This window comes from Pogoniulus pusillus, chromosome 29 (assembly GCF_015220805.1).
Source record: "Pogoniulus pusillus isolate bPogPus1 chromosome 29, bPogPus1.pri, whole genome shotgun sequence".
In the NCBI taxonomy this organism is placed as follows: Eukaryota; Metazoa; Chordata; class Aves; order Piciformes; family Lybiidae; genus Pogoniulus; species Pogoniulus pusillus.
The window spans coordinates 3,315,212-3,341,520 of NC_087292.1; the positions used below are offsets into that span (position 1 = coordinate 3,315,212).

General features: G+C 53.0%; 1 protein-coding gene across 4 annotated transcripts in view; it reads right to left on the reverse strand.

The window, feature by feature from the left end:
* Window positions 1-26,309, reverse strand: part of TOX2 (TOX high mobility group box family member 2) — a 205,531-nt gene that overhangs the window by 90,265 nt on the left and 88,957 nt on the right. For all 4 annotated transcript variants that reach the window (XM_064167699.1, XM_064167696.1, XM_064167698.1 and 1 more), the window contains exon 2: window positions 23,653-23,718. In XM_064167699.1, the coding sequence (XP_064023769.1) occupies window positions 23,653-23,718 (66 nt within the window). The remainder of the gene's footprint in view (window positions 1-23,652; window positions 23,719-26,309) is intronic.

Consider the following 26,309-nt stretch of genomic DNA (forward strand, 5'->3'; position numbering starts at 1 on the left):
CCCTGCCATAGGCAGGGACACCTCTCACTAGAACAGGTCACTCAAGACCTCATCCAATCTGGCCCTGAACACCTGCAGGGAGGTTGTGGAGCACAGAAGCACCCAATGTGATCTTCGATCACATTGGGTGCTTCTGTGCTCCACAGCCTCCCTGGGTAACCTGTGCCAGTGTCTCACCACTCCCAACCTGTGCCAGTGTCTCACCACCCTCACTGCAAAGAACCCTTTCCTAACATCCACTATTAACCTCCCCTCTGCCACTTCAAACCCATTCCTCCTCCTCCTGTCATTACAAGACCTTTTCAACAGTCCCTCCTTAGCCCCTTCCTGTAGGTCCTCTTTACATAGCCACAACCTCCCTTAGACACCTTTCTGTTGTGATGAGTTTTAACTCCTTTTCTTTCCCCCCACCTTGCCTGGAAGGCAATCCAAGGAATATGATAATGCTCCAGTGAAGTCTATCATGCATTTCTGGGAATTATTTGAGGAGTAGAAGCTTTTACATAATTGCCTTTTCTTCCCTTTCTTCTTTTCTCTCCTGGCACACTGAACTTGCATAACGAGCTCAGGCCCTTCACAGAATGGCATTGTTGGGCTGCTCGGATGTGGTTTTGTTCCGTGCTGAGCCAAGGGTGGGTTATGTAAGGATGGATAATGCACTGCAAGCAGGTCAGGAGATAAGGCAGCCTGAAAACAGGGATGGAGAAGCAGGCAGAGAAGACTGAGCCCCCCCCCCCCCCAAAAATGCACTCTAAGAAATGACTTCAACCTGGTTTCAGTTGAGGCAGAAGGAGCCAGAGCAGGGAGGAATTATTCTGCCCTGCTGAGACCTCATCTTGAATGCTGTGTGCAGTTTTGGGCTCCCCAGTTGAAGAGGGAAAGGGATCTGCTGGAGAGGGTCCAGCACAGGGCTGCAAGGATGATGAGGGGACAGGAGGGCATGGCTGATGAGGAGAGGCTGAGGGCCCTGGGACTGCTTAGTCTGGAGAAGAGAAGACTGAGAGGGGATTGGATCAATGTTTCTATGTATCTGAGAGCTGCCAGGAGCGGGGGACAGGCTCTGCTCACTGCCCCCTGGGGTAGGACAAGCAGCAATGGGTGTAAGTTGCAATCAAAGAGGTTCTGCCTCAAAAAAAGGGGGAACTTCTTGCCTGGAAGGGTCCCAGAGCCCTGGCACAGGCTGCCCAGAGAGGTTGTGGAGTCTCCTTGTATGGAGCCTTTCCAGGCCTGTCTGGATGTGTTCCTCTGTGATCTGTGTTAGATAGGATTGTCCTGCTCTGGCAGGGGCTTGGACTCGATGCTCTCCTTGGGTCCCTTCCAACCCCTGATATCCTGTGAGCCTGTGAACTGTTTTCTACCACACTTGTCCTGGAGAGTATCTCCTTTACACTCAGAACTGAAGCTGTGGGGTGAAGGGATTAAAAAAAAGCCTTTGCCTGGATGCTCTGTGGCTGTGCAGAGTTTTCTCCCAAAGGCTGCATCCCAGCACACTGCACATGGTCAGACTCTATCAAGGTATCAAGAGCAGTGTGGGCAGCAGGGCAAGGGAGGGGATTCTGCCCCTTGGCTCTACTCTCTTCAGACCCCACCTGCAGTCCTGGGTGCAGTTGTGGATCCCCCAGCACAAGCAGGACATGGAAGTGTTGGAGCCAGTGCAGAGGAGGCCACCAAGATGCTGAGAGGGCTGCAGCAGCTCTGCTGTGAGGACAGGTTGAGAGAGTTGGGGCTGTGCAGGCTGGAGAAGAGAAGGCTTGGAGGAGAGCTTGGAGTGGCCTTGCAGGATCTGAAGGGAGCTACAGGAGGGCTGGGGAGGGACTATTGACAAAGTCTGGTAATGCCAGGGGGAGGAGGAGGAATGGGTTTGAAGTGGCAGAGGGGAGATTGAAAGTGGATGTTAGGAAAGGGTTCTTTGCAGTGAGGCTGATGAGAGACTGGCACAGACTGAGGATGGTGAGACACTGGCACAGGTTGGGGGTGGTGAGACACTGGCACAGGTTTCCCAGGGAGGTTGTGGAGCACAGAAGCACCCAATGTGATCTTCGATCACATTGGGTGCTTCTGTGCTCCACAACCTCCCTGGAGATGTTCAAGGCCAGGCTGGATGAGGCCTTGAGCAACCTGTTCTAGTGGAAGATGTCCCTGCCTATGGCAGGGTGAGGTTGGAACTGGCTGATCCTTGAGGTCCCTTCCAACCTAAACCCTTCTATGATTCCATGAAGCCCAAAGCATCGCTCAGATTTGAGCCCACACACTTCCAAAGTCAACCTTGGGACCCCAAAGCAAACTGACAGGAGGACTACACATATTAAAAGAGAAAGGTAATAAAATCCAAGAGCAGCAGTGGCACCACCCCACCCCCCCCTCCCCTCCCCACCTTCACCCAGAGCTGATGTGTCTGATTAGCAAGGAGGAGAGCAGAGATGTGGGGAGAGCTTGCATAATATGGTACAACCTAGCACCTCCCCCAGGGTGCCCAGCTGCTGCAGAAGCAATTTCACAGCTCATCATCCATTATGAGATTAAAATACATTTTTTTTTTCCCCCCCACCTCTCCCATGAAGTATTAATAAATTGTGCAGGCAGCCCAGAGCTGGAGCCACTTACATGAATGCTGCCTGGATCACCCAGCTAGTTATTTCTTAATGGATTGAGTAGCTGAGCCCCTCCTTATCCTGTGAGTTGAAAAACCAAACACACAAACCTGGTTATTTGTCTCATCCAGCCTCAAGCAAGCTCTTATGAAGCCTGGAGACAGCAGGACATGGGCAGAGCTGCTGCTTTCCACAGCCCTGCCCCAGCGCTCTCCCAGGGAACACCATCACAGCACCCAGCCCATGGGGGTGAAAGGGGCAATGCAGCATACAAAATAAACCCCCAAAGCCAGTGAAATAGAATCACAGAACCATAAAATCATAGAACCATAGAATCTCATCCAGCCTGGCCTTAAACCACCTCCCTGGGCAGCCCCTTCCAGGCTCTCACCACTCTATGCCTCCTGGAATTCCTAGAATCATAGAATTAGAGAATCACCACAGTATCACCAAGGTTGGAAGAGACCTCACAGATCATCAAGTCCAACCCTTTAGCACAGAGCTCAAGGCCAGACCATGGCACCAAGTGCCACGTCCAGTCCTGCCTTGAACAGCTCCAGGGACGGCGACTCCACCACCTCCCCGGGCAGCCCATTCCAGTGTCCAATGACTCTCTCAGGGAAGAACTTTCTCCTCACCTCAAGGAGAATCACAGAACCATAGAATTATAGAATCACAGAATCATAGAACCAGTCAGGGTTGGAAGGGACCACAAGGAGCAGGCAGTTCCAACCCCCCTGCCATGCCCAGGGACACCCTACCCTAGAGCAGGCTGCACACAGCCTCAGCCAGCCTGGCCTCAAACACCTCCAGCCATGGGGTCTCAACCACCTCCCTGGGCAACCCATTCCAGCCTCTCACCACTCTATGCCTCCTGGAATTCCCAGAATCATAGAATTATAGAATCATAGAATCAGGCAGGGTTGGAAGGGACCACAAGGATCAGCCAGTTCCAACCCCCCTGCCATGTCCAGGGACACCCTACCCTAGAGCAGGCTGCACACAGCCTCAGCCAGTCTGGCTTAAACACCTCTCTGGGCAACCCATTCCAGGCTATCACCACTATGCCTCCTGGAATTCCTAGAATCACAGAATCAGTCAGAGTTGGAAGGGGCCTTAAGGATCATCCAGTTCCAACCTCCCTGCCATACCCAGGGACACTACCCTAGATCAGGCTGCCCACAGCCTCATCCAGCCTGGCCTTAAACCACCTCCCTAGGCAACCCATTCCAGGCACTCTCCACCCTATGCCTCCTGGAATTCCCTTCACTTTCCCTTTTAGGGGCAAAATCCAGTGAGGTGTCACTGAATCATAGAACTAACCAAGTTGGAGAAGACCTTCGAGATCATCGAGTCCAACCTATCACCTAACACCTTCTCATTAACTAAACCCTGTCACCAAGTGCCTCCTGAAGCCTCCTTTTCAACACCTCCAGGGATGGGGACTCGACCACCTCCCTGAGCAGCCCATTCCAATGCCAATCACTGTTGCTGTGAAGAACTTCCTCCTAACACCCAGCCTGAGCCTGCCCTGGCACAGCTTGAGGCTGTGTCCTCTTGTTCTGTCCCTGGTTGACTGGGAGAAGAGCCCAACCTCAGTTGGCCACAACCTCCCTTCAGGTAACTGTAGACAGCAATGAGCTCTGCCCTGAGCCTCCTCTGCTGCAGGCTGCACACCCCCAGCTCCCTCAGCCTCTGGATGTCTCCTAATCTGAGGTCAGCTGCACATGTGGAGCCAGACCATGGCACTAAGTGCCCCAGCCAGGCTTGGCTGCAACACCTCCTGCCACAGCAACTCCACCACCTCCCTGGGCAGCCCATTCCAATGCCAATCACTCTCTCTGACAACAACTTCCTCCTCACATCCAGCCTAGACCTGCCCTGGCACAGCTTCAGGCTGTGTCCCCTTGTTCTGCTGCTGCCTGCCTGGCAGCAGAGCCCAACCCCACCTGGCTACAGCCTTCCTGCAGGCAGCTGCAGACAGCAATGAGCTCTGCCCTGAGCCTCCTCTGCTGCAGGCTGCACCCCCCCAGCTCCCTCAGCCTCTCCTCACAGGGCTGTGCTCCAGGCCCCTCCCCAGCCTTGAGATCCTGCAGCTTCCTTGGTGGGTGAAGATGTAAAGCTGATTTGCTTCCAAAAGCATTAGGAATTGCTGAGGCCTGGGAATAAAAAACCCAACAGCTGCTGGAGAGCAAAGCAACCTCAGGCACGGGGAGCAGGAGCTCTCAGTCCCATGGAGGTGTTTGCTTTTGTTTAGAACTCATCTGGAAATCTAACAATAAATTCCCTGAACTCTCTCCCAGCAACCTAATGCAGGGTTTTTTGTTTTGTCTTTCTTTTTCTCCCCCCTCCTTGCCCTCCTTAATAAACTTTCAGGGGTAATCTTTATTGTTCTGTCTAATTTTAGAGAAACCTAACATTTCCTGAGATTCAATTTCTCTCATAATTGTTGGAAGGAAACTAAATTGTCTGCTGTAAACATTCACTGTATTGTGTGAAAAGGATCTTTATTACAGCCCTCTGGGAATACCAATAAAATTCCCAATCCAAGCCCTTCCTCGCTCCTCTGTGTGTGTGCTGAGCTCACTCTTTTCCCTTCTCTGCCCATTAATGTCAGTTCAAACACTCTGCAGCTGAGCTACAAGAGCTTGAAATGTAGTATTTAACAATTAAGGTAGAGAGGAGCTGTAGAGGAGGCAGCAGTGTGCCCAGGTGGCCAGCAGAGCCAATGGCATCCTGGGCTGGCTCAGGAGCAGTGTGGGCAGCAGGACAAGGGAGGTTCTTCTGCCCTTGTGCTCAGCACTGCTCAGGACACACCTTGAGTGCTGTGTCCAGTTCTGGGCTCCTCAGTGCAAGAGAGATGTTGAGGTGCTGGAAGGTGTTTGGAGCAGGGCAGCAAGGCTGGGGAGAGGCCTGGAGCACAGCCCTGTGAGGACAGGCTGAGGGAGCTGGAGGGGTGCAGCCTGCAGCAGAGGAGGCTCAGGGCAGAGCTCATTGCTGTCTGCAGCTGCCTGCAGGGAGGCTGTAGCCAGGTGGGGTTGGGCTCTGCTACCAGGCAGCCAGTAACAGAACAGGGGACACAGCCTCAAGCTGTGCCAGGGCAGGTCTAGGCTGGATGTTAGGAGGAAGTTGCTGGCAGAGAGAGTGATTGGCATTGGAATGGGCTGCCCAGGGAGGTGGTGGAGTGGCCGTGGCTGGAGGTGTTGCAGCCAAGCCTGGCTGGGGCACTTAGTGCCATGGTGTGGTTGGTTGGGCAGGGCTGGGTGCTAGGTTGGACTGAATGAGCTTGGAGGTCTCTTGCTGCTCACAAGGCAGAATAAAGCCCTGTGAGCAGCAAGATCCTTTCTGCCTTCTCTTTGGGTGCCTCCCAGTACAGAAAATGAGACCCATTCCATTTGTCTGCGCCTGCTCAGAGCTGATGACAAAAATCTCATTACTTTAGTCTGACATATACTCAATGCAGCCCATGTATATATATTTTATCCCCCCCCCACCTCCTTTCTCCCCTCCCAACCCCTATTTTATTCTACAGCTGCAAAATGATCCTAAATGTCATCAGATTGGAACAAAAACTGTGGTCTTGGAACATTTCCCTTTAAAGGGGCTTCTATTTATTCAGAATCCATGAATCATTTTTTCCCAGTAATCCAACTATAATTATTCTTAAAGTGTTAGGTTTGAAGGTTTAATATGAAATAGTTGCCAAGAAAAAAAAAAAAGCTCATTTTTTCACTGTGATAGTTTGTAATCTTCATGGTAATCAGATCAGTTAGCTCCTTCCCACAGCAGCCAGGGAAAGGACAATTTAATAGGAAGCTCATACTCCTCACTCATGTTTTAATTAAAGTAATAAAAAGCCAAGTCCTGTTTTGCCCTTTACAGGGTACACAGATGTAGAGACCTGAGCTATACAGCACCAGCTCAGACCTTTCTGATGGCTGCTGAGAGATTTACTACTTGGAGAGAGATTTAATTCAGCCTTGCTCAGAGGTTGCAGATGGTGAAAGTGGTGTCAGTGACAAGCAAGGTCTAGAATCATAGAATTGTAGGACCCCAGAATCATAGGAGTATAGAATCATAGAAAAATAGAATCATAGAACTATGGAAACATAGAATCATAGAATTACAGAATCATAGAACCACAGAATCATAGAACCATAGAATTATGGAAACATAGAATCATAGAACCATAGAATTATAGAATCATAGAACCACAGAATCATAGAACCATAGAATTATAGAACCATAGAATCATAGAACCATAGAATGATAGAATCATAGAATGATAGAATCATAGGATCATAGAATTTTAGAATCATAGATCCATAGAATCATACAATCATAGAATTATAGAATCATAGAATCATAGAATCACTCAGAGTTGGAAGGGACCACAAGGAGCAGCCAGTCCCAACCCCCCTGCCATGCCCAGGGACATCCTACCCTAGAGCAGGCTGCACACAGCCTCAGCCAGCCTGGCCTCAAACACCTCCAGCCATGGGGCCTCAACTACCTCCCTGGGCAACCCATTCCAGCCTCTCACCACTCTCCTGCTCAACAACTTCCTCCTCACCTCCAGTCTGAATCTCTTCACCTTAAACCATAGCCCCAAGCACCACATCCAAATGAACATCCAGGCTGGGTGACTCCACCACCTCCCTGGGCAGCTCATTCCAGTCCATGACCATTCTCTCTGTGAAACACTTTTGCCTTATGTCCAATCTAAACCTCCCCAGCCTCAGCTCAAGGCCATTCCCCCTCGTTCTGTCTCAAATTTACCTGTCAGCAGAGCCCAGCAGCAGCCTCTCCACAGGGTCCCTTCAGGTAGCTGCAGACAGCAATGAGCTCTGCCCTCAGCCTCCTCTGGTCCACACTACCCATCCCCAGCTCCCTCAGTCACTCCTCATCAGATTTATTCTCCAGGCCCTTCCCCAGCTTTGTTGCCCTCCTCTGGACCCACTCCAGCACCTCCACAGCTCTCTTGTATTTTTGCCCTCCTCTGGACCCACTCCAGCACCTCCACAGCTCTCCTGTACTGTGGTGCCCAAAACTGAACACAATGCACCATTAGAGCAGTGAGGGCTTGAGGAACATTTCACACTTGCAGGGTACCAGAGCTGTGCTGGACACCAATTTGGGTCCATTGCTCTGCCCAGCCTCAGGAATGAGCAGAGGGTAGAGTGAACACCTTGGGGCACAGGAGCTGCATGGCCACACTCCAGATTCATCTTCCTCCAGTACCTCCAGAGCCCCAAGACGCTGTTCTGAGCACCTCCACATCTCTCTTGCATTGTGGTGCCCCAAACTGAACACAATGCATCCATCCCTGCTGCCAACAAGTCCAGGCAGAATTGTTCCCAAAGCTGTGCCAGGGCCCAGTTGGTCCCACACCCTGCACTACACCATCCCAGCTCCCCAGAGCCCCAGGATGCTGTGCTGAGCAGGTTAGGCCATCTTGGGGCTGGAATGGAGCCCAGCTCAGCACACGCCCAGGGTAGCCCCAGAGCTGACAGGGGCTGAAGGGTTTGTTCTGCAGCTGGCCAAGGTGATGGAAGGGTCTTCCTTTGTGCACAGGCCTTCATCCAAGCCCTGAGGGGGAAAACAATGCTTTCCTGCTGGAAGCAAGTGGCTCCCCACTTAATCACCTTGTTGTGACAGGAGACCCAAACACCAGCTCAGGCTGGGGCTGTGGTGAGAAGAGAAGAAGTAATCCATCAGTTGGGAAAGGAAATCCCAAGAGCAGCAGGCTGGGTTGGTTTTGTTCCTATCCCTGTGGCCCACGGTGCAGCATTTCCACAAACAAACATCATTTCCCAAAGCCACTCCCCAGAGGTCCATGGCAGGAGCAACCCAACCTCTGCAGGAGCTGGAGCCAAACCTCAGCAGAAGAAAAGGTGGCTCATCACAGCTCCTGGCCAGTGGCTCTCAGAGCTCAGCATCACCCTTCAGATGCCAAGCCCTGGCTCCCCAATACGCTCCAGCCCAGCAGGCTGCATAGGCAGTGAGGAGTCAGCAGAGTGTGAGGAGCTGCAGGACCTGATGGCAGAAACAGGGCATGAAGGAAGGCTCTGAGATTGCCTTTGCCTGAAGTGACAACCACCACTCAAGGAAAACCCAGCACCCTGCCAGCAGCAGGGGGAGCAGACACGGGAGGGGCATCAGCAGAGGGTTTCACCACTCTCATTGTGCAGAACTTCCTCCTGATGTCCAACTGGAGGTGTTGCAGCCAAGCCTGGCTGGGGCACTTAGTGCCATGGTCTGGTTGATTGGCCAGAGCTGGGTGCTAGGTTGGGCTGGATGAGCTTGGAGCTCTCTTCCAACCTGCTTGAGTCTATCATTCTATGACTCTAACTTAAATCTTCCCTGCTCCAGTTTCAAACCATTGTTCATAGAATGGTTTAGGTTGGAAGGGACCTCAAAGCTCAGCCAGTTCCAATCCCCTGACATAGACACAGACACCTCCCACTAGAACAGGTTGCTCAAGGCCTCATCCAACCTGGTCTTGAACACCTCCAGGGAGGTTGTGGAGCACAGAAGCACCCAATGTGATCTTTGATTCTGTGCTCCACAACCACCCTGGAGGTGTTCAAGACCAGGTTGGATGAGGTCTTGAGCAACCTGTTCTAGTGGGAGGTGTCCCTGCCTGTGGCAGGGGGTTGGAACTGGATGATCCTTGAGGTCCTTTCCAACCTAAACCATTCTAAGATTCTTTGTACAACCAACGCTTGCCATCATTGTAAAGGGACTGGGGAGGCATCAGCTCTTGAAGGTTTACTCAGCCCCAGTGATGGTTGGCTCCAGACTTCAAAAACACAAGACTATCTGCAGACTGGAAGAGACCAGGAGGCTGTGAGCCAAGAGAGGGAAGCCCAAAGAGCACAAATGTGTCAGTTTTAGGGCTCTCAGAATCAGAATTAACCAGGTTGGGAAAGTCCTTTGAGATCATTGAGTCCAACCTATCACCCAACACCTAATTAACTAACCCATGGCACCAAGTGCCTCATCCAGCCTCCTTTTAAACACCTCCAGGGATGGGGACTCCACCACTCTCCCTACAAGAAGGACATTGAGGTGCTGGAGAGGGTCCAGTGAAGGGCAGCAAAGCTGGAGAAGGGTCTGGAGAAGAAAGGTTGTGAGGAGCAGGACTGGGATTGTTTAGTCTGGAGAAAAAGAGGCTAAGGAGTTCTTCACTGAGAGAGTGGTGAGAGGCTGGAATGGGTTGCCCAGGGAGGTGGTTGAGGCCCCATGGCTGGAGGTGTTTGAGGCCAGGCTGGCTGAGGCTGTGTGCAGCCTGCTCTAGGGTAGGGTGTCCCTGGGCATGGCAGGAGGGTTGGGACTGGCTGCTCCTTGAGTTCCCCTTCCAACCCTAACTGATGCTATGATTCTAGCAGCACTCAGCTGCCCTCCTGCTGCCTGGGGCTCTACAGTCAGCATGCCCTGGACCCATGTTCTCCGTGGAGGATGAGGACCTCTCCCCCAGCTACGCTGCAAGGATCTGCCCCAGCCCCAGGTTTATTTTAGCACCTGTTGACGTTTCACTGAGATTCAGTCAAGACTGGTGGGAGACCCAGGAGCTGGGAGGACAAAATGTGTTCCCTGGAGGTGTTTAAGGCCAGGTTGGATGAGGCTCTGGCCAGCTTGATCTAGAGTAAGGTGTCCCTGCCCACAGCAGGGCGGTTGGAACTGGCTGATCCTTGTGGTCCCTTCCAACCCTGACTGATTCTATGATAACTCCACATGCAGGGTGCTGCACTTTGGCCACAGCAACCCCATGCAGAGATACAGGCTGGGGTCGGAGTGGCTGAGAGCAGCCAGACAGAGAGGGATCTGGGGGTGCTGATTGATACCCACCTGAACATGAGCCAGCAGTGTGCCCAGGTGGCCAAGAGAGCCAGTGGCATCCTGGCCTGCATCAGGAATGGTGTGGCCAGCAGGAGCAGGGAGGTCATTCTGCCCCTGTACTCTGCACTGCTTAGACCACACCTTGAGTACTGTGCTCAGTTCTGGGCCCCCCAGTTTAGGAGGGACATTGAGATGCTTGAGCGTGTCCAGAGAAGGGCAACGAGGCTGGGGAGAGGCCTTGAGCACAGCCCTACGAGGAGAGGCTGAGGGAGCTGGGATTGGTTAGCCTGGAGAAGAGGAGGCTCAGGGCAGACCTTATTGCTGTCTACAACTACCTGAAGGGTGGTTGTGGCCAGGAGGAGGTTGCTCTCTTCTCTCAGGTGGCCAGCACCAGAACAAGAGGACACAGCCTCAGGCTGCACCAGGGGAGATTTAGGCTGGAGGTGAGGAGAAAGTTCTTCCCTGAGAGAGTCATTGGACACTGGAATGGGCTGCCCGGGGAGGTGGTGGAGTCGCCGTCCCTGGAGCTGTTCAAGGCAGGACTGGACGTGGCACTTGGTGCCATGGTCTGGCCTTGAGCTCTGTGCTAAAGGGTTGGACTTGATGATCTGTGAGGTCTCTTCCAACCTTGGTGATACTGTGGTACTGTGACACTGTGACACTGTGATTCTAGCAGCACTCAGCTGCCCTCCCACCGCCAGTATTGTGGCAAGGTTTGATGGCACATTTGATAGCAGAGGCTGCCCAGATGAGCTCTGCCTGGTCTGGAGCCTCAGCAGGATGAGAAGAGGGTACGAGAAGCCTCCCCACGCCGTCATTAACTCCTAATTAGGCTCCAGCTTCGCTCGCTGCATTATTGCTTATTTACCACCCAGCCCTTTGACTGTGCCATCCAGTCCCTCCTAAGCAGCATCCCCCCATTGTTATGCTAAAGAGAAAAAACCCAGAAATGACTGTCCCAAATGTTATTTATGGTTTGATAAACCTTGTGCAGCCCTGAACGAGGACATTAAGTGGCAAAGAACACTACTTCAAAATCCCATTTTAAATAAGTCACCCGGACAGCTGTGCCTTTAGAAAACACATTAGGGTGGCACTCAGAGCACACATGGCTCAGGGATATCCACAGATGATGCAATTGCTGTCATTCTATCAAATCAGAGGCACGTTTTGACCCCAGAAATGAGTCAAATGTAAGTTGTAATTCAAGCCCCACCGGAGGCCCTGCTGGTAATGGATCCTGACGGCTGATCAAAGAGCCCTGACCATTTGACCCACCAGATCAGCGACTTACTGTATCTATTAGGGCTAATACAGAGCTGGGCTGGAAGATGGATGGAGAGGAACAGATAAAGGGCAAGAGATGCAGCAGATCAAAGGTTTGAGGAGTACAGGCTCGAGCGCACGGATCCACAGGCAGAGGGATGGAGAAGAGGAGGCTCCCAGGTGACCTTCTTCTGGCCCACTGGAATGGGCAACTCCACCACCTCCCTGGGCAGCCCATCCCAATGCCAATCACTCTCTCTGCCAACAACTTCCTTCTAACATCCAGCCTAGACCTGCCCTGGCACAGCTTGAGGCTGTGTCTCCTCATTCTATTGCTGGTCTAGTCCAGTCCCTGCAAGCAGCTCTGCTAGGGTCAAGTGGAGGCTTTATTGACCTCCAAGCTCATCCAGTCCAACCTAGCACCCAACCAGGCCCAATCAACCAGACCATGGCAATAAGTGACTCATCCATGCTATGCTTCAACATCTCCAGCCACAGCCACTCCACCACCTCCCTGGGCAGCCCATTCCAATGCCAATCACTCTCTCTGCCAGCAACTTCCTCCTAACATCCAGCCTAGACCTGCCCCGGCACAGCTTGAGGCTGTGTCCCCTTGGCCTGTTGATAGTTTCAAGGTGAGGCACAACCTGGTCTAGTGGAGGATGTCCCTTCTGGCTGCAGGGGGGTTTGGACTGGATAACCTTTGGAAGTCTCTTCCAACTCAGACCATTCGATGATTCTGTGATCACCCACATCATGATTCTCCCAAGGACCATGGCAGATGACCTGCTTGTGGCCTTCCAGTATCTGAAGGGGGCTACAAAAAAGCTGGGGAGGGACTTTTCAGGATATCAGGGAGCACCAGGACTGGGGGGAATGGAGCAAAGCTGGAGGTGGGGAGAGTGAGGCTGGAGGTGAGGAGGAAGTTGTTGAGCAGGAGAGTGGTGAGAGGCTGGAATGGGTTGCCCAGGGAGGTGGTTGAAACCCCATGGCTGGAGGTGTTTTAAGGCCAGGCTGGCTGAGGCTGTGTGCAGCCTGCTCTAGGGTAGGGTGTCCCTGGGCATGGCAGGGGGATTGGAACTGGCTGCTCCTTGTGCTCCCTTCCAGCCCTGACTGATTCTATGATTCTATGATTTCATGCACAGAGACAGGGGCAGGCATGTGCCACCTCACAGGAACCTCTGCAGATGGATGCAGGGCATGTGTGTGTGTGTGCACATGGATCACAGAATCACAAAGGTTGGAGAAGACCTCTGAGATCATCAAGTCCCACCACTCCCAACACCAGGAGGTCATATCTGAAAGTGCTGCATCTAATAATTTCCTTCAACACCTGCAGGGATGGTGACTCCACCACCACCCTTGGCAGCCTGTTCCAATGCCTGGAAATGCTTTCATTAAAGAATTCACAGTATCACAGTATCATCAGGGTTGGAAGAGACCTCACAGATCATCAAGTCCAACCCTTTAGCACAGAGCTCAAGGCCAGACCATGGCACCAAGTGCCACGTCCAGTCCTGCCTTGAACAGCTCCAGGGACGGCGACTCCACCACCTCCCCGGGCAGCCCATTCCAGTGTCCAATGACTCTCTCAGGGAAGAACTTTCTCCTCACCTCCAGCCTAAATCTCCCCTGGCACAGCCTGAGGCTGTGTCCTCTCGTCCTGTTGTCACTTAGCTGGGAGAAAAGGCCAACAGCAGCCTCACTACAACCTCCCTTCAGCAGAATCAAACAGCATCTCTCCCAACTCCATTTCCCTCGGTGCATCAGGACCAACTCCCACACCCAGCTGAGCTCCTGATGATGTGCACAGAGCCAGAGAAAACTCCACCTTCTGCTCTATGTTACAGGCTGCCACATACAAACATGCCTGTGCCCACAGAACTGCTTCCTCAGCAGGATGAACACGAGCAGCTCCATCCACAGAATTATCAGCTCATAGAACTGTTCTGTTTGGAAGAGACCTTTCAGATCATCAGCTCCAAGTATTAAGCTGGCACTGCCAGGTGACCACTAAACCATGTCCTTCAGCACCACATTTACATGGCTTAGAAACCTCTCCAGGCATCCCCTCCCTGGGTAGCCTCTTCCAGTGGCTGATCTGATGCATCTCCCTGGCCTGAATGAACACAGGATCACAGCTCACAGGATGTTAGGGGTTGGAAGGGACCCAAGGAGATCATTGAGTCCCACCCCCCTGCCAGAGCAGGACAATGCTATCTAACACAGATCACAGAGGAACACATCCAGACAGGGCTGGAAAGGCTCCAGAGAAGTGCTGCTGTGCCACAGCGTTTGCAGGAGGAGCCACATCACTTAGCTTCTTAGTGCAGCACCAGGTCTGTTGATCAGCTGGAACAAGCTGTGCACTGGCAGGTACTGGGGTTAGGCTTAGCACACAATCAAGCCCACCCAGCACTAAGCACTGGGCTCTTCCCTCTGTCAAAGCCAGAGGCATGTCATGGAGACAGGAGAAAGATGGCAACCATTCCCCTAAAGCTCTCCACACCATCCCTCCACAGAGCAGGCACAGGGTCACAGAATCACAGAAGGATGCAGGTTGGCAAAGCCCTTCAGGGTCATCAATTCCAACCTAGAACCCTGCTCTACAAGATTCACCTCAAACCTGGTTGATTCTATGATTCTAAGTCTGAATCTCTTCACCTCAAACCACAGCCCCAAGCACCACATCCAAATGAACATCCAGGCTGGGTGACTCCACCACCTCCCTGGGCAGCTCATTCCAGTCCATGACCATTCTCTCCATGAAACACTTTTGCCTTATGTCCAATCTAAACCTCCCCAGCCTCAGCTCAAGGCCATTCCCCCTCGTTCTGTCTCCAATTTACCTGTCAGCAGAGCCCAGCAGCAGCCTCTCCACAGGGTCCCTTCAGGTAGCTGCAGACAGCAATGAGCTCTGCCCTCAGCCTCCTCTGGTCCACACTACCCATCCCCAGCTCCCTCAGTCACTCCTCATCAGATTTATTCTCCAGGCCCTTCCCCAGCTTCGTTGCCCTCCTCTGGACCCACTCCAGCACCTCCACAGCTCTCTTATGTTTTTGCCCTCCTCTGGACCCACTCCAGCACCTCCACAGCTCTCCTGTACTGTGGTGCCCAAAACTGAACACAATGCACCATTAGAGCAGTGAGGGCTTGAGGAACATTTCACACTTGCAGGGTACCAGAGCTGTGCTGGACACCAATTTGGGTCCATTGCTCTGCCCAGCTTCAGGAATGAGCAGAGGGTAGAGTGAACACCTTGGGGCACAGGAGCTGCATGGCCACACTCCAGATTCACAACCCTCATCTTCCTCCAGTACCTCCAGAGCCCCAAGATGCTGTTCTGAGCACCTCCACATCTCTCTTGCATTGTGGTGCCCCAAACTGAACACAATGCATCCATCCCTGCTGCCAACAAGTCCAGGCAGAATTGTTCCCAAAGCTGTGCCTGGGCCCAGTTGTTCCCACACCCTGCACTACACCATCCCAGCTCCCCATAAGGTATTTCCTGCCTTTACCCACCCATGAGGTGGGATAACAACACCTTTGTGTGGGGTGTCCACAAGAGCAACTGAAGACTCTTCCTACAAGTGCAGGAGTCTCAATCCCAAACCAAACCAAGCTCATTCCTGCCCAGCTACAGGAGGAATTTCCCAACTTCTGCCTTCCCTGGGGTTATTCTCCCTGTCACAAAGACCAAATTGGCTACTCACTACAAGGACATTGAGGTGCTGGAGCAAGTCTACAGCTACCTGAAGGGAGGTTGCAGCCAGCTGGGGTTGGGCTCTGCTGCCAGGCAGCCAGCAACAGAACAAGGGGACACAGTCTGGAGCTGTGCCAGGGCAGGTCTAGGCTGGATGTGAGGAGGAAGTTCCTGGCAGAGAGAGTGATTGGCATTGGAATGGGCTGCCCAGGGAGGTGATGGAGTGGTCGTGGCTGGAGGTGTTGCAGCCAAGCCTGGCTGGGGCACTTAGTGCCATGGTGTGGTTGGTTGGGCAGGGCTGGGTGCTAGGTTGGGCTGGCTGAGCTGCGAGGTCTCTTCCAACCTGGCTGACTCTGTGATGTCCAGAGAAGGTCAATGAGGCTGGTGGAGGTCTTGAGCACAAGTCCTGTGAGGAGCTCCTGAGGGAGCTGAGGATGTTTAGCCTGCAGAAAAGGAAGCAGAGGGAGAACTCTCTACAACTCCCTGAAAGGAGGCTGGAGTAAAGTGGGGTTGGGCTCTTCTCCCAGGTAACAAGTGACAAGAGGAGAGGAAATGGCTTCAAGTTGCACCAGGGAAGATTTAGATTAGACGTGAGGAACAATTTATTCCCTGTAAGGGTTGTTAATTCCTGGAACAGACTGCCCAGGGAGGTGGTGGAGTCACTGTCTCTGGAGATGCTTAAAAGCTGCTTGGGTAAGGAGCTCAGGGCCATGGTCTAACAGCTGTGTACAGGCAGACATTAGGTTATGCTTGGACTTGATGACCTTCAAGTCTTTTCTAACCAGACCACAATCAGAGCCTTGCCTTACTGATGCTGTGGGGTGGGGAGGTGGTGGTGGTTGCTTTCTTTTCATCACATTTTCACCCACCTTTCAGAGTACATTGTGTGGTTGGGAATCTGGCCATTCCCTGGGATTTCTGCATTATTTAATCCCTTGTCTTTGTTTAGGGAGGTGAGGAAGAGAGAAAGAAAGAAGGAAGGAAAATGGCCAGGGGTGAGGAATGATGCTCTGCTGCCTTCATGAGACACAACAGATCCCTCACTCATCTCTGGGGTCAGATATCCAGGATGGTTTGATCAGATGTCAAGTTGCATTTATACTCTGGCCTCTGCTGGGGCTTGAATTACATTTCACATTTGACTCACTCCTGGGGTCAAATGTCCCTCCTGTGTGATGGAACAAGAGGAATTCTTGTCCCCAAGGAGGCTGTGCTGGCTGCGAGTCTGGATCTGTCAGCACTTGCATTGTGGTTTAGGCTCCTGTACTTCTGCATGTGCTTCTGGGCTGAAACCAAGCCCTTCTGGGCTGAAACCAAGCCCTTCTGGGCTGATGACAAGAAGGAAGGCAGCACATAAAGAGACCCCGTGGAGGGAGGTGAGGGAAGGAGCAGATCAGCTGCTGTCAGACCTTTTGGGTAGGGTTTGGGTTGGGTTTTTGGAGGGGGGGTGTTGGGATGGGGTTTCTGCAGGTTAGCAGCTCTGAAGGGTAGGGAACAATGAGAAAGAGGAAAGCAGAGCCCAGTCCTGGCTCTTGCATGCCAAATGTTAGCCACTTTTTGGAGGGGCTGGAGACATTTGAAGAGTGTGGCCAGCAGCAGCAGTGATTGTCTCCCTGCACTCAGCACTGGTGAGGCCACATCTCGAGTACTGGGTTCAGTTTTGGGCCCTCACTACAAGAAGAAGATTCAGGTTCTGGAGATGGTCCAGAGAAAGGCAACAAAGCTGGGGAAGGGTGTGGAAAAGGGGTCTGGTGAGGAGCAGCTGAGGGAACTGGGGAGAAGGAGGCTGAAGAGAGACCTTCTTCCTCTCTACAACTCCCTGAAAGAGGTTACAGCCAGGCTGGGGTTAATCTCTTCTCCCAGGTAACAAGAGACAGAACAAGAGGAAACAGCCTCAAGCTGAGCAAGGGGAGGTTTGGGTGTGATGTTAGAAGAAACTCACTGAAAGAGCTCTCTAACACTGGCAGAGGCTGCCCAGGGTGGTAGCTGAATCCCCATCCCTGGGGGTGTGTAGAAGAGGCAGAGGAGTGGTGCTGAGGGCCATGGTTTAGCACCAGCCCTGTGCAGAGTTAGAGAATGGTTGGATTGGATGATCCTAAAGGGCTTCTCCACCTGAAATGGTTCTATGATGCTGTGAGGTACTGCACAAGCTCCTTAGGACCTCAAACCATACAAGGAGCTGAGATAAGCTGAGGCCAAGGTGCTGCAGGACCATGATGCTGCCCAGGGACTCTGCTCAGCACAGGAGCTGCCTGAACTGCTCCATCTCTGTAGCTCCAGCTGTAAAATGAGAAGAACCTGAATCTGTGTGATGGGAAAGGAGGACTCCAGAGCTTAAGGCACTGGTGGGTCTCTGGGCAGAAAGTGTGAAGCATTGCACTGACAAGCAGAAGCCACTTAAAACCTCGGGGTTGAAACCAGGGCAGGGGCAGAGGTGACAAAGAGAATTCTGCTTTTCACCTAACTCCTTCTGGGTGTTTGGAAAGAAAAAGGAGAGGGCAGTGCAGAATTTCCTGTAATTTAGTGATCTTCTTCTGTCTGTGGAGCTCTCAACATGTTCCAGCTGAAATGAGGCCACACACACAAATGGATCTCTTGCTCTCCCAGCCCATAGCACAAAACTGGTCTGAACAAGCAAGTGTGCCCTCAGACAGGGGGTGTGAAGCTCAGGCTTCCCATCATTCATCATAGGATGGTTTGAGTTGGAGAGAACCTTAGAGATCATCCAGTTCCAATGCCCCTGCCATGGGCAGGGACACCTCCTGCTAGCCCAGGTTGCACAAGGCCTTGTCCAGCTCTGGGCTCCTCCATTGCAGAGAGATGTTGAGGTGCTGGAAGGTGTTTGGAGAAGGGCAGCAAGGCTGGGGAGGGGCCTGGAGCACAGCCCTGTGAGGAGAGGCTGAGGGAGCTGGGAGGGGTGCAGCCTGCAGCAGAGGAGGCTCAGGACAGAGCTCATTGCTGTCTGCAGCTGCCTGCAGGGAGGCTGTAGCCAGGTGGGGTTGGGCTCTGCTGCCAGGCAGCCAGCACCAGAAGAAGGGGACACAGCCTCAAGCTGTACCAGGGCAGGTCTAGGCTGGATGTGAGGAGGAAATTGTTGGCAGAGAGAGTGATTGGCATTGGAATGGGCTGCCCAGGGAGGTGGTGGAGTGGCTGTGGCTGGAGGTGTTGCAGCCAAGCCTGGCTGGGGCACTTAGTGCCATGGTGTGGTTGGTTGGGCAGGGCTGGGTGCTAGGTTGGGCTGGATTTAGCTTGGAGCTCTCTTCCAACCTGCTTGATTCTATGGAATCAACACTATGAAATAGGAGGCATCCCCAACCCCTTTGGCCAACCAGTTCCAGTGTCTCACCACCCTCACTGCAGAGAATTTCCTTCCAATACCAAGCCTAAGCCCCAGCCCCTGCACCAGAGCTGCACTCAACATCCCACTCTGTCTGCTGGTGCTGAATGGTGCCCAGTACAACCAGTTTAAGATAAAAATAGGGAACCCCCCAACCCAGCAGGCCCATCCCCTGCAGTGTGGTGACTGCAGTGTGCCAAGGGCTGAGCACTGCCCCACTCATGCTGCACAGGCATCTCCTGGTTGGTGATGCAGCAGCCTCCCAAGGGAGGGCTGTAAAGCCACACTCCTGCTGCTCAGTGGCTTCGTTGAGGTCACAACAGGCTTGGCAAACAAGGGAGAACATCTGGAACTCCCTTTTAAACACAGGAGTTATCAGTAATAAAGCCATGACTGGTGCTGTAAAAGTGCTCTCTGATAACCAAGGGCTGATGTGCAGGTAATTAAAGGCAAATGATGGCTCCAAAGCTCTGTGGGGAGTGGGGATGGACATAGAAAATAGACAGGGAAGTTTGTCCTGTCTTGCCTCTGCAGTTCACCTCCTTGTGCTTGGGACAGTCAGAGAAGTGCTGAGAGTGGGACCAAGGGGTGCAAGGGCACAGGGTGGCACATGGGGGTTCTTCTGGGGTAGCCTGGGATGCTTCAGTGACCACCTTATAACCTCTGAGGCAGATAAGGGAGGGAGAGAAAGTGAGGGAAGAAGGTTGCTCCTCTGTTCCCCTGCTGCCACTCCAGGTAAGGTCATGGGAGAGTCACTGCAACTTATATTTTTGTTTGGAAGTCAGCCCTCTTCCTCCTCCTCCTCCTCAACCATGGTGCATTAAACCATTCATAGAATCAGGGAATCATTAAGGCTGGAAAAGACCTTTAGGCTTATCCAGTCCAACCACAACCCAACTACCATGGCCACTAAACTATATCCTGAAGCACCACATCCACAGATTCTTGAACACCTCCAGGGATGAGGAGTTCACCACCTCTCTGGGCAGCCTGTTCCAGTGCCTGACCACTCTTCCAGCAAAGAAATGTTTACTGTTATCTAACTTAAACCTCCCCTGGGTGCAGCATCACTTCATATGCCCATCAAGCTGCCCACCAAGACATGACAGGGGCTGTGAGATGTCTGATGATATTGAGGAGGAAATACAAGTGGTCCACATTGGCCATGGCTCAATTCAGTCCAATCCTGCAGGCACATGATGGTCATTGAACCCAGCAACCATAGAACCAAGCAGGTTGGAAGAGAGCTCCAAGCTCAGCCAGCCCAACCTAGCACCCAGCCCTGCCCAACCAACCACACCATGGCACTAAGTGCCCCAGCCAGGCTTGGCTGCAACACCTCCAGCCACAGCCACTCCACCACCTCCCTGGGCAGCCCATTCCAATGCCAATCACTCTCTCTGACAGCAACTTCCTCCTCACAGCCAGCCTAGACCTGCCCTGGCACAGATTGAGCCTCTGTCCCCTTGTTCTGTCCCTGCCTGCCTGGCAGCAGAGCCCAACCCCACCTGGCTACAGCCTCCCTGCAGGCAGCTGCAGACAGCAACGAGCTCTGCCCTGAGCCTCCTCTGCTGCAGGCTGCACCCCCCCAGCTCCCTCAGCCTCTCCTCACAGGGCTCTGCTCCAGGCTCCTCCCCAGCCTTGCTGCCCTTCTCCAAACACCTTCCAGCACCTCAACAGCTCTCTTGCACTGAGGAGCCCAGAACTGGACACAGCACTCAAGGTGTGTCCTGAGCAGTGCTGAGCACAGAGGCAGAAGAATCTCCCTTGTCCTGTTGGCCACACTGCTCCTGAGCCAGCCCAGGATGCCATTGGCTCTGCTGCCCACCTGGGACAAGGAACAATGGATATAAGCTAGAACACAGGAATTTGCACCTCAACATGAGGACAAACTTCTTTACTGTAAGGGTGCTGGAGCCCTGGAGCAGGCTGCCCAGAGAGGTTCTGAAGTCTCCTTCCCTGGAGACTTCAGAACACAGCCTGGATGTGACCTGCCCTGGGTGATCCTGCTTTGGCAGTGGGTTTGGGCTTGATGATCTCTGGAGGTCCCTTCCAAACCCTAACATCCTGTGACTCTGTGAATGTGACTGCCTGCTGAGATGGCATTTGCAGCCCTTCCTGACCAGGCTGTGGAAGAGTTTCCCATTGGGACATTGTACAACTGCCCCTCTGTTAGCATCCATCACTTGCTTGTAGGCTCTGCACTGCCCTGTTGAGCAGGAGAAGGGGGACAGGGCTGACCCCCAGCCAGGAGAACTTGTGGTCACCCAGTTCCTCTCTTTGTTTACTCAGCCTCTGGCAATTCCTGGTTCTAATGATCTGCCACACACTGTTGTTGATTGCCTGCATATTTGTTTCTGCTGAATCACTCGAGAGCACAAAGCTCCTGGTTCCTTCCCCACCCTCTGGAAATGCAGCTCTGAACAACAGCCTTCTCCTCATGTCTCAGAGGCTCTCCATGTTGTCACAGCATCATAGAATCACATTGGGTGAGACCCTCTGAGGTCATCTTGTCCAGCACCCCTGCAGTGAGCAGGATATCTCCAGCTAGATCAGGCTGCTCAGGGGCCAACCAAGTTTGACCTTGAATGTTTCCAGGGATGGGGCTTCAACCATGTCCCTGGGCAACCTGTTCCAGTATTTCACCACCCTCACTGTGTAGAACTTCCCCCTGATGTCTGATCTAAATCTCCCCTGCTCCAGTTTCAAACCACTGCACCTCCTCCTATCACTCCAAGTCCCTCCCCAACCTGCCTGTAGGTCCCCTTCAGATATTGAAATGCAGCTCTAATACCTGCCCAAAGCCTTCTCTTCTCCAGGCTGAACAGCCCCAACTCTCCCAGCCTGTGTTTGCAGGAGAGGTGCTCCAGCCATCTGATCATCTTTGTGGCCCTGCTCCAGACCTGCTCCATAAGCTCCATATCCTTCCTGTGTTGAGGACCACAGAGCTGGATACAGTACTCCAGGTGAGGTCTCACCAGAGCAGAGGGGCAGAGTGACCTCTGTTGACCTGCTTTGGATGCAGCCTAGGATAGGATTGGCCATCTGGGCTGCAAGTGCCCATTGCTGGCTCATGTCCAGCTTCTCATCCATCAGTACCCCCTGCTCTCAAAAGCCAGAGCAGAAACAGCACTCCTGAGCAAGGAGCCACCACACCACCACACTCTAAGGCAGCAAACAACAGGTTTCCATCCCCTTTTCAGTGTACTATGCATAACTTGGACTGCTGCTGGTATCTGAGCTAGATACACCAGGGATGGTCACTGGGCTGCAGTAAGTCCCAAACCTTGCAGCATTAGCACACCATAACCTCACCCCAGGCCACACACACCACATTGCAGAGCCACAGGAAGCTGGCAGCATCTTGGGCATTTAAAGCTTTGCAACTCCTCACCTTCACACAACACAGCCCTGCAAAGCTCACAATGCTCATGTCTGTGGTCAACAGAGCCCACACTGAAACTGCCCAACACAGTCCAGAAGTGGCTGTTTGAAGACATCAGCAGTGAACTTGGACTGGCAGCTACTGGCAGCTGCTTTTGGCAGCTACATCTGGGGAGATGCTTGGAAGAAAAGCTACATCTGGGGAGATGCTTCCCCCCAGGGGTGCAGCATCATGCACCTCCAAGATACACCAAGTCCCCAGCCAGGCCACTGTAGGGGTTATAGATAGGACCATCTCTCAGCTCCTGGTCAGGAGGACAGCTAAGCACATGCTTAAGTCCTCACCTCCTAGCAGGACCCAAGCATGGGCTTAACTTTATGCATGTTTGGGGCTCCACTTCTGGTTCCTGACTATCTGAGCCCTGACATGTTTGGTTCATGTATACCTGAGCCAAGAGAGGACCCTGAAGTCTCAGGCACCTGTCAGATGTGAGCACTTCTATTCTGGTCCTCCACATGTGGGTTTGCAGCTCCAAAACAGGAAACCTTTGACTCCTTTTTCTCCCCGAGCCAGCTAACTGTTAGTCTGTTCAGCTACAGGAAACACTCTGCATGAGGGAAGGAGACACTTGAACTACACACAATACTTGGAAGCCTCACCACATCCAGAAACACCAACTGCATCTTCACTGTGAGTGAAGGATGCTGCAGCAATGCCTCTCAGCCTTGTTGGAGAGCTGTGGCTAAGCCAGGCTCTGCTGATACACAGAAGCATATTCAGGTTGGCAAAGCCCCCTCAGGATCACCAAGTCCAACCCACATCCCTACTCTACAAGGTGTACCCTAAACCATACACCCAAGCACCACACCCAAAGGACTTTTAAACACATCCAGGGTCGGTGACTCCAGCACCTCCCTGGGCAGCTCATTCCAATGCCTGAGCGCTCTTGCTGGGAAAAAATGTTCCCTAATGTCCACTCTGAATCTACCCAGTGGCAGCTTGAGGCCATTCCCTCTGATTCTGTCACTGATTACCTCTGAGAAGAGACCAGCACCAACCTCTGGACAATCTCCTTTCAGGTAGTTGTAGTCAGTGATGAGGTCTCCCCTCAGCCTCCTCTTCTCCAGACTAAGCAGCCTCAGCTCCTTCAGTCGCTCTTCATCAGATTTATTCTCCAGCCCTTCCCAGCTTCCTTGCCCTCCTCTGCACTGGCTTCAGCACCTCCACACCCCTCTTACACTGAGGTGCCCCAAACTGAACACAATACTCAAGCTGTGGCCTCACCAGAGCCGAGCACAAGCAGACAATCACCTTTCTGCTCCTGTGCATCCCTCTCCCCGTACCGAGTGGATCTGCTGCTGCTGCTCCTCAGCAGCAGCCAAGCTGATAGCTCTGACCTCCTCCATTCACCCTCTTGATGTCCCAGGAGTACAGATTCATGGAGCCCTCCTAGAAGTTGTGGTTGGGGATAACCAAAGTGCCCTAGAAGGCCTCATCTCTCTGCCCATCTGAGCAGACCAACGCTTACCTGGTTGGCCGATAGGAAGTCCTGGGCGTTGTCGTTCATTCCCATGTACATGTTCTCTCCATCAAACTGGAAAGGCAAAAGACACCCAGAGTCAGTGAGATGCCCTCTGCACACCAGGGTCCTGTGCATCCCAAAGGCTTCCCTTGCTCTCCATGTAAAGAGTCACAATTCACAGAACCTCAGAAACAGAAATATTCCATTTGGAAAAGACCCCCGGGATGGTCGAGTCCAAGCAGCATCCCAACTCTACAAAGCTCACCCTTAAACCATGTCCCCAGGCACCACATCCAAAGGACTTCCAAACACATCCAGTGTTGGTGACTCCACAACCTCCCTGGGTAGGCCATTCCAATGCCTGACCACTCTCAGGCCACCCCTTGAGTGCTGTGTCCAGTTCTGGGCCCCTCAACTTCAGAAAGATGTTGAGGTGCTTAAATGAGTCCAGAGAAGGGCAGCAAGGCTGGGGAGGGGCCTGGAGCACAGCCCTGTGAGGAGAGGCTGAGGGAGCTGGGGGGGTGCAGCCTGCAGCAGAGGAGGCTCAGGGCAGAGCTCATTGCTGCCTGCAGCTGCCTGCAGGGAGGCTGTAGCCAGGTGGGGTTGGGCTCTGCTGCCAGGCACCCAGCAGCAGAAGAAGGGGACAGAGGCTCAAGCTGTGCCAGGGCAGGTCCAGGCTGGATGTGAGGAGGAAGTTGCTGTCAGAGAGAGTGATTGGCATTGGAATGGGCTGCCCAGGGAGGTGGTGGAGTGGCCGTGGCTGGAGGTGTTGCAGCCAAGCCTGGCTGGGGCACTTAGTGCCATGGTGTGGTTGGTTGGGCAGGGCTGGGTGCTAGGTTGGGCTGGCTGAGCTTGGAGCTCTCTGCCAACCTGCCTGATTCTATGATTCCTGCTGGGTAAAAATGTTTCCTAATGCCCAGTCTAAACCCACCCAGCTGCAGCTTGAGGCCATTCCCTCTGGTTCTATCACCAATTACACCTGAGAAGAGACCAGGGCCAACCTCTCCACGACCTCCTTTCGGGTAGCTGCAATTCCCAGGAGCTGCTCCTTTGAACAGGTCCATCATGGTGATTGCCATGGGCCATGGCTATGGAGCACAGGCATGGCATTTCCCCAGGGAACCCAGGAGTGAGTCAGTCACACTCAAACAGCTAGGTCCAATCTATGCCAAAGCACAGCTGCACCCAGCAGCAAACATCACCCAAATGAAGCTCTCTGCCCAAATTCCTGCTAGGCCACCAATCAGCTTTACAAAGCCCACTTCCATTGATGGAAATTTCCAAGCTGGGCAGGTCCTATTCAGTCCTCTTCCAGACACCTGCGTGGTCCTTAAGCACCAGAGCAAAGCTACAGCAGCACTGCAGAAGGCCCACACAGGAGGGTTTCTCTGTGCAGAGCCTGCTTCCCCACGCTGATGCTTTGCTGCTGTTTGCAAACTCTGCCTGTAGAAGACACATCTCCCCCATCTCCTCTCCCCTGCTTGTTCTGCCAGGGTTCTGCCCTCCCAACCAGACAAGTGGCAGGGCAGCCTGAGCACAGTGCACCCTCCTGTGCCCCCCACCCCAGCTCCTGCAAACACCCCTGCCCCCTTACCCTGCTCTGAGCTACTGCTAATCCACTTCTGAGGCTACAGAACCCCCACGGAGAGCTGCAATCCTCTTCTCATTAACTGGGAGCTCTTTGCTCGCTCAGGTTCCAAACGGAGGCAGAAAGCTCTCCGAGGCTGTCTCTGCCTGGCAGTGTGGCTGGGGCAGCCCTCCAGGCTGAGTTCACAAATTAATTATGGCAATAAATGGGCTCTGCCACCAACCACTCCTGAGACAAGGATGAAGGCAGCAGCTGTGACTGACATCACATGCTTAGCAAGGGGAAGAGCCAGCCCTCTTGCCCTTACAAGCAGGTGATGAATTGGAGATCATTCACCCCTTGCACATGCTCTTGCTCTCTGGTCCCAAGCTGCTACCAGCCTTGGGACATATTAGGAATGATAAAAAGAAGAAGCTAAATAAAAGCAGGTGAAGATTTTTTCAGTGTAGGCTATTAATTACACTGCCACAGCTCAGAGTGCTACAGGAGCAGCCATTAAAGTCAGCAGAGTTAGCAAAGGCAAAAGGAGGTGACAGGGCTCTGCTCGGAGTCAGGCACCCTCTAATTGCCAAACCATCCTTCAGGAGAGCAGAGCAAACCAATTAAAAGCAGCAAAATTAGAGCAGGCACTGTCACATTCATTAACTAGCTCCAACAGCAGCTGCAGCAGGATGGGAGGGGATCCCTGAGCAATGCAGGGCTGTGTTAAACCCACCAGAGAGGCAGGAGCTGTGGAGTGAGTCCCATGAGCTTGCTAGGACAGGCAACTGTCCTAGAAGCCATGTGAGTGCTGTCCATGTTGAAGTGAATTTCTCTCCTATAAAATCATCTCTGGCAGAACCAGCTCCTGCTAGCATGGATCCAGATGGAGGTGCCAGGCTTCCAGGCATGGAAACTCCATAAGCTGTACAGCCTAAGAGTCCTCTGCCAACCAAACCAAGCCAGTGGAGAACTGGCAGAATCATAGAATCAAGCAGGTTGGCAGAGAGCTCCAAGCTCAGCCAGCACAACCTAGCACCCAGCCCTGCCCAACCAACCAGACCATGGCACTAAGTGCCCCAGCCAGGCTTGGCTG